General features: G+C 44.4%; 1 protein-coding gene across 1 annotated transcript in view; it reads left to right on the top strand.

Moving 5' to 3' along the window:
* The window catches only part of ADAMTS20 (ADAM metallopeptidase with thrombospondin type 1 motif 20), a 257,040-nt gene that overhangs the window by 87,487 nt on the left and 161,512 nt on the right, over positions 1–8,041 (top strand). Inside the window, exons 21-22 of the mRNA XM_019515771.1 lie at positions 2,753–2,917; positions 3,182–3,346. Coding sequence (XP_019371316.1) covers positions 2,753–2,917; positions 3,182–3,346 — 330 coding nt within the window. The remainder of the gene's footprint in view (positions 1–2,752; positions 2,918–3,181; positions 3,347–8,041) is intronic.

The following is an 8,041-nucleotide window of genomic DNA, read 5'->3' as shown; positions in this document are numbered from 1 at the left end:
CCCCTGCATCTAAGGATTTGGTGACCTGGTTGTAGAAGGCCACCAGGTTGGTCTGACAGGACCTGCCTCTAATGAACCCATGTTGGTTGCCTGTAAGCATAATCTCCCCTGCTGGCCCCTTGTGGACATGTGCCAGAATAATCCTCTCAAAAAGCTTACCCAGGATCGAGGTAAGACTAACTAGCCTATAGTTTCCTGGGTCTTCCTTCCTCCCTTTTTTGAAGATGGGAACCACATTGGCCCTCTTCCAGTCCTCTGGCACCACACCAGAGCACCATGAGCGCTCGTAACGCCGTGCCAGGGGTCCCGCAATGACCTCAGCGAATTCCCTCAGCACTCTGAGGTGGAGATCGTCTGGACCAGATAATTTAAATACATCCAGTCTCTCCAGAAGTTCCCTGACTAGATCCTCACTGACCCTTGGCCTAGGTGTGCCTCCCTTTATATATCTGAAAGAAAAATGTGTTTGGAGGATCAAAGTGGTTGGTAGTGAACTTCACATTTATGTTTTCCAACACTTTTTGACATAAAGTTTTATTTACTGTTTTTTTAGAAGCTCTAACACTTCAATTGTGTGCAGCTGATCCTTTGAAATTTAGTTAAAGAAAAACCTTTCGTATAAAGAAACATCTTTTCTTTGCGCTGTTATATTATGGTTAGATTTATCAGACATACACTATTTTAAATCTACTGTTTTCTTGTTTTTGCTTTCATTTCTCTGGAAAATTTTTGGCAGCATGCCAGAATTATTGAACAGTCAAGCTGTTACAAATTAGCAATAGTATACACTTCACTGGGAACTTCTAGCCCTTACCCCAATCAACTTGACACAGCATCAGTCTTAGTGAAATTACATGTTATACTTAGACCATACTAAATTTGTGGAATAGTAAGTGGTGTTAAAGTTAGAATGTGCTGTGATCAGTTGCACGTTAAAGGTTAATACCTTTTCTTGCCTGGACAGCTCTGACTTGCCACTAGAGCGCTGATGAGCAGGGGTGTGTCTAGGAGCCAGAAAATCTGGGTTGTCTTCCTGCACTGGAGGAGGGAGGGGGAACTGGGAGTAGTGCATTCTGGGATGCTAGAGGACTGCAGATTGCTCATTTTATCTCCATGGAACAGACTGAAATTACCCTAACACGAGTTAGGCAATATGGCCCAGAGTTAACCCTTGCCTGAGATGGCTTAACTTAGAGCTGCTCAGAGGGTACTTAGCACAAGTGAACGAGCTTTAACTTGTGAATGCTCATTTTTGTAAGTGTCCTTAGTATGGTCTAAGTGTATGGTGTAACTTCACCTTTCCATCCTGTTCTTTAGGGCACCGTTTGAGGCAAGAGCTCCCTCAACCCATGAGACAGGTGGGAGAAGTCAGTTTGATCTCCTTTCCTACCCAGCACATGATGACAGCAGCCCAGCCTCCTGAGGACTTGCACTAAATAATTTTTCCTTACCTTCTAAAGAGGAGGAGGGAGAAAGGAAGTTGGTTCAGGCCAGGTCTCTCTCAGCACTGTTTAGATCTATCACTTGAGTCAGTAATTTACTCCTTTCTAGGGATAACACCCTTGCCCTACTATCAACTAATATAGTTAGTCCACTAGCTCAAGTAGTAACAGTTGAATGCTGTATCAGTGTTGAGGGGTCAAACCCTGCTGGTGATGCCTAAAAACTAGGGACCTACTGAAACTGTGGCAAAAATGAACTGCACAGTGGCTCCTTTGTTTCTGCAGTTTTTCCCACATGCTCCGCACCCCTCCCCCCACCCCCACCCCAAGTTCACTTGTTGTTCCTGATTGGCAGGGAGATGAAAACAGTGTTTTTAAATATGGCGCAGTATATGCCTCCCATGGCTGATTGGCCATTCCACCCTGGTAACCTTGATGTTTGTTGCTTACCAACTGAGAGGCAAAAAATGTGGCATATTTACTGTTTGCTAGTAATAGCAACGGTGTTACTACAGTTGTGTGTGTTTATTTTTAAATTTTAAAAATATGTGAGAAATTACCTACCAAGAAACTGTGCTACGATAAAATTATGTAAGGTACAAACAGACATGGCATTTTTCCTGGGAGAAAGCCTTATGTCCAGGAATCCTACAGAGGTATGATTCTAGGTTCAAGCCTGTCAGGCTGTGTGCTCTTGCTCGCTGCCTACTGGGAAAGGGGCAAAAATGCAGCTTGGAAGGGCTACGTGTGTAAATAGCCATGCAGTTTGTGTTTTGAGCTCAGTTAAAAACCAGGACATACAGGGCCACCTCAAATAAGATGTCCATTTACAGTCTTAGGTGCAAAGCCATGTACTTGAACACGGGGAAATGCCAGAATTAGAGTACCTGTGAAACCATAATTCTACCTCTTTTGGTATATATATTAGAATAGTGTTTAATTCGTAACATCATGTATTGTTTTGCCTATGGGATTCCCTGCCTCACTCAGTGCACAAGAAGGGTGCAAAGTTTGCACAGGCACCCACAAATCAGTTATTTCTTAACTTTTAGGTGCTTGACTTTGCAACCTAAATAGCTTAGCATATGAGTATGTATGTTATGGGAGATGAAGTTATAAAATGGCAGCCTTAATATTAATTTATGATTGATATTAAAAAAAATGGGTGCTGAATTTATGTCTAATGTACTTGAAGTCTGTGGAGTTGCACCGAAGTTCAGGTTTTTAATCTTCCTCATCTTTAAGGTCTTTAATGTATAATGAACTGGTCTTCATAACAGAACATTTATTATGTTTTTTCTATATCCCAGTGTTCCAAGAGCTGTGAGAGAGGTGTCAGAACCAGAGATGCTTTTTGTATGAACAACTTTGGTCGTCATCTTGCTGATAGAGAATGCCATGAGCTTCCAAGAATTGTAACACAGAGCTGTAATGAGTTCTTATGCCCAAATTGGGCTACTAATGACTGGAGTGAGGTAATTCCAATCATGCAAAATTTAAGAATTCTTGATATTGCTATACTTTTAAAAAGATTGTAAAAGTAAGAAGTGCTTTTAAAATGTTTATAGTTTTTGTTTTTTCTATTTTTTTTTCGTGTGCACTAACTGTAATGTATTCTGGTCATATAATTTTGCACAGCTTTCCAGATAGAAAGGTTGCTTGATTCTTATTAAAAAAGTGAAACCATTAATTAGTCATGCTTTTTATCATCTGACAAATGTAATTTTATAACTCTGCAGTGTCCTGTAACATGTGGGAAGGGAATGAGGCATCGACAGGTGTGGTGCCAAATAAATGATGAAAAACTGCAGGACAGTTTCTGTAATGCAAACTCTAGACCAGAATCTGTTAGACCATGTGAACTCCCTGAATGTGCCTCTTGGCAAGTGGGACCATGGGGATCAGTAAGTACATTTGCACTTCTTGCTTTTTGTCTTCTATTCCAGAATTTTGGATGATAATGTAACAGTAAAGTATTTTATAGATTCCATACACATTAGGGCTGGAAGGGACCTTGGAAGATCTTCTGTAGTAAAGTTTTACAACATTTTCTACTGCTACTTAATTTCTAAAGTTGCATGATTGTATGTACTGCCAGAATATAATAAAAATAGATGCATTTAGCAGAGCAGCCACTTTAGTGGCAAGTGGCAAGTCAGCATGTTTTTAAATTATACTTTGTCCTTGTATACATTTTGTTTATCTGTTTGTGTCCGTATTAGGCAGAATTCCTTAAACCATGTTCTCTGCATGGTGCTGGGAATCTGAGCAATTTTTAACAATCTGGCTGTTACAAGATACTGGCTCCTGCTTTAAAATTGCTTTAAAATAAGATAAAAATCTATTAAATATCTCCAGAATACTATTCTTCTTTGGACAATATTGTTGTAGTAGGTACTTCAGACACAATACATCAAGAAATCTGCTAAATAAGAAACCTTATAATAAAAACAAAACAAACTCAACACCTTCATTAATCCATTATGACAACCATTAGTACTAACTGATAAACTGAATCTTTGGCCCTTTTCACATGTTCATTTGCCACAGTTGCAAATCATTGTTTTGTAATGTATTAGAAGGTAGTATGTTTTAGGACATAATGCTCACCTGAAAGTGAACAGCTTTGCAATGCCATGAAAGCACTTAATGACTTCCTGATCATGTGTCTGCTTGCATTTTAACTTTATTCAGTAAGTGTACAATACAGCTTAAATACATATTGTGTAGCTATAACATCCCTTACCCCTCCCCTAATCCAACGTAAGAGTCCTGAAAAAAACTCTTGGCATTTCATTGCACATAGTCACTCTAACTAGGGCTGGCATAGCCAGTCCTCTCAACAGTAATAATTGGGGATCCTGGTTTTCTCTGATTTTAAAGAAAAATCTCCAATTTTTGCATTAAAAAAGTAACCCAAAATTCGCATATTTCTGTGATTAAAATGAAATACCACTATATATACATATATATCTATATACTAGTGGTGTTTCATTTTAATCTCAGAAAAATATGGATTTGGGGGTTTTTTTTAATTAAAAAATTGGGGATATTTTTTTTTTCAGCAAAAACCGGGATCCCTGATTAATACAGTGAGGGCCCTACTTTCAGAGCTTTAAACAAGCAATTCTCTTGAAAATACATTCAAACATTTGGATTATGCATTCTGTCCCAGACGGGCCTTCTCCAGCCGCTCCTAGGAGTCCTGCTCTCCTGGTAGTTGGCTCCACCCTTTCCGGACCTGTTCGTCACCGGGGTAGTTCGTCCTCCCGCACTGCCAACCCCGCTCTTGCCTGCCACAGCTTGGTGTTCCCCAGTGGGCGGGGTTAGTTCACGGGTCCCTCGGTGGCCCAGGCCTGGTCCGCCGGTTGCTCATGGGGCTCCGCCACCCCTACACCCCGGCCTCATGCCACCTGTGGTGCTCTGCCTCCTCGTGCTCACCCAGCGTTGTTCCTGCCGGCTTCAAACGCAGTTCCCATCCTTGGGCCCCAAATACCAGTAGGGTACAGCTACCCTGAGGTTGTGCATCTCCACACAAGCCTATACGGGAGCCTCAGCCGTAACCTCCATAGGCACCTCACCACAAGCCCTCCACCCTGTGCACCTCTGGGCTTCGTGCCCCACTCGGGGACTCTAGCGTCCTGGCTACCTAGCTGACCCTCCTTCAGATCCCTGACCGTGGATCCCTACAAGCCAGGAGGGGAGGGGTTACCCTCTGTCGTTCGCTAGTTGCCCTGCTCAAGCCCCTCAATCGAAGTCCGACGATCCTGGCGGCGATCCTGCCCTGATCACCCTCCAGCCAGGTGGTCCCCGGTCCTTCACCCCCTCTTCGGTGTAGCCCGTGCCCACCGTCTCGGCACTTACTTCAGAGTCCTCTGATTCTTCCGGGGCTGCCCCGTCATTCCTTGCTCACCCAATCCGTCACTCCTGGGTCGACCCACTTGTGTCCTGGTTGTCGTGCCTTTCTCCTCAGCCCACTGCTCCTTCTGGCATGCTGGCTCTCCATCGCCTTGTCCGCGGAGCTTGCGCCGTAGCTGGACCTGACGGCAGTCTGGCCTCCAGGCTATCCGCCCCACCCTGGAGCAGCGGCCACCATTTTTAAATCCGCTGGCCGGCATCTGACGCCGACGTCAGCTGCCGGCCACAGCTGTACAAAGAGGCAGCTAATGAGCCGCGCTGGTTTTCCCTCTGGCTCCGCGTCTCTCCTGTCCTGGGCTGCAGGTGAGCGTTCCTTGTTACCCCGGCCCCTGGGACACATTCAAATAGCAAGTTTTATGTATAACTTTTTATTTATAAGTTTATAGGAAAGTAGGGCTGGAAGGGATCTCACAAGGCTATCTAATCCAGCCCCTTGCTCAAGGCAGGATCATCCCTGATTAAAGCATTTGAGCCAAGTGTCTGTCCAACATGTTCTTGAAAATTTCCAGGGATGCAGATTCCACCACTTTTCTAGGTAGCCTGTTCTAATGTCTGGCCACCCTCATAGTCAGAATGTTGCTTCTAATCTCCAAGCTAAATTTCCTTTGCTAAAGTTTGAAGGTATTGCTCCTAGTCCTGTTCCCTACACTCACAGAAAAAAACCCATCTCCATCCTCACTGTAATCTCCTTTAAGTTACTTAAAGACTTTTCTAGAACCAAAACAGAACTCCATGTGAGGCCTCACCATTGCAGTATATAGTGAAAGAATCACTTCCCTTAATTTGCAAGTGACACTCTTGTTAATACAATGTACTATAGTTTTCACCTTTGCAGCAAGAGCACACTGTTGACTCATATTTAGATTTCATAGATTTCATAGACATCAGGGCTGGAAGAGACCTTGGAAGATCATCGAGTCTAGCCCCCTGCCCCAGGGGCAGGAAGTCAGTAAGGATCATAGGATCCCAGCAAGATAAATATCCAAATATCTCTTGAAGGCATTCAAAGTAGGTGCTTGAACCACCTCTGGCGCCAGTCTATTCCAGGCCTTGGGGGATTGGACAGTAAAGAAGTTCTTCCTTATGTTCAGCCTGAAATGGTCATGGAGGAGTTTGTGACCATTTGACCTTGTACCCCTTGGGGCGCTCTTCCCCCAGATCTTGGTGAGCACCCCAGTTAACTTACAGGTGGCCACCAGATCACCCCTGAGCCTGTGCTTTTCCAGGCTGAAGAGTCCATAGCTCTCAGCCTCTCATCATACGGTCTAGTTTCCTGACCTCTGATCATGCGCGTGGGTCTCCTCTGGACTCTTTTGAGCTTTTCCGTATCGTTTTTAAATTGTGGAGCGCAAAGCTGGACACAGTACTGCAGCTGCATCTTCACCAAGGCTGAGTACAATGGGAGAATGATATCCTGGGATTTGTTTGAGAAGCATCTCCGGATGCAAGCTAGCATTTTGCTCACTTTACTAGCCGCAGCATCACATCGAAGGCTCATGTTCAGCTTGTGGTCAGCCATGAACCCCAAGTCCTTTTTGTCCATAATGCTAGCCAGTGTAGCACTGCCGAGCCTATAAGTATGCTGCAGGTTTTTCTTCCTCAGGTGGAGAACCTTGCATTTTTCAATGTTAAACACCATCAGGTTCTTGTCTGCCCATTTTCTGAGCCTGACAAAGTCAGCCTGGGTTGCCCTCCTGTCCTCAAGTGTGGATGTTTTACCCCAAATTTGGTTTCATTAGTGAACTTGGCCAGTCTGCTTCTGACACCAATGTCCACATCATTCATGAAGATGTTGAATAGTGTTGTCCCAAGGACAGAGCCTTGGGGGACCCCACTGGTCACAGGGCACCATGACTATTGACTTCCGTCAACCACCACCCTCTGGGTCCGATCACGGAGCCAATTCCCCAGCAGATCGTGGTGAAGCTGAGGCTGCAGTTGACCAGTCTTGCCAAGAGGTGATCATGGGATACCGGATCAAAGGCTTTTTTAAGTTATGATATACAACATAAATCTCTTCTCCCTTGTCCAGGTGATAGGTCATCTGGTTGTAAAAGGAGATAAGACCTACGTGCAACAAACCTGTGCTGGCTATCCCTCAGGATGTTGCCATTGGCCAGCCTGTTAAGAATGGCCTCTTTGATCACTTTTCTAAGACTTTCCTTGGGATAGAGGTCAGGCTGATGGGCCTGTAGTTTGCCAGATCCACTTTCCTCCCTTTCTTAAAGATAGGCACCACATTAGCCTTCTTCCAATCTTCAGGCACTTTACCAGAGCACCGGGAGCTCTTAAAGATCCGTGCCAGGGGCTGAGCTATGATGCTTGCCAGCTCCTTGAGTACCCTGGGGTGTAAACTGTCAGGGCCAGCTGACTTGAAGGTGTCTAGCCTCTCAAGGTATTCCTTCATAAGGTCAGCATTGATGGAGGGTAAGGCATCACCCTCACTTAGGTGTTCCCATCCCGTAATGGGGAGGCACGTCCCTTGGGACTGGTGAAAAAACAATGCAAAGTACCCATTTAGTAAGTTGGCTTTTTCCTGGGCATGAATTATCAGTTGTCCCATCTGGTTTAGCAGAGGGCCAATGTTGCCCTTGCTTTTCCTTTGGCTTCCCACATGTCTAAAAAAGGACTTTTTTTTGTCCTTGATACCTGTAGCTAATTGGAGTTCCATCACTGCCTTG

This window comes from Gavialis gangeticus, unplaced genomic scaffold (assembly GCF_001723915.1).
Source record: "Gavialis gangeticus isolate Ggan-Ray unplaced genomic scaffold, GavGan_comp1, whole genome shotgun sequence".
Lineage (NCBI taxonomy): Eukaryota > Metazoa > Chordata > Crocodylia > Gavialidae > Gavialis > Gavialis gangeticus.
This window is presented reverse-complemented; position numbering and strand designations above follow the sequence as displayed.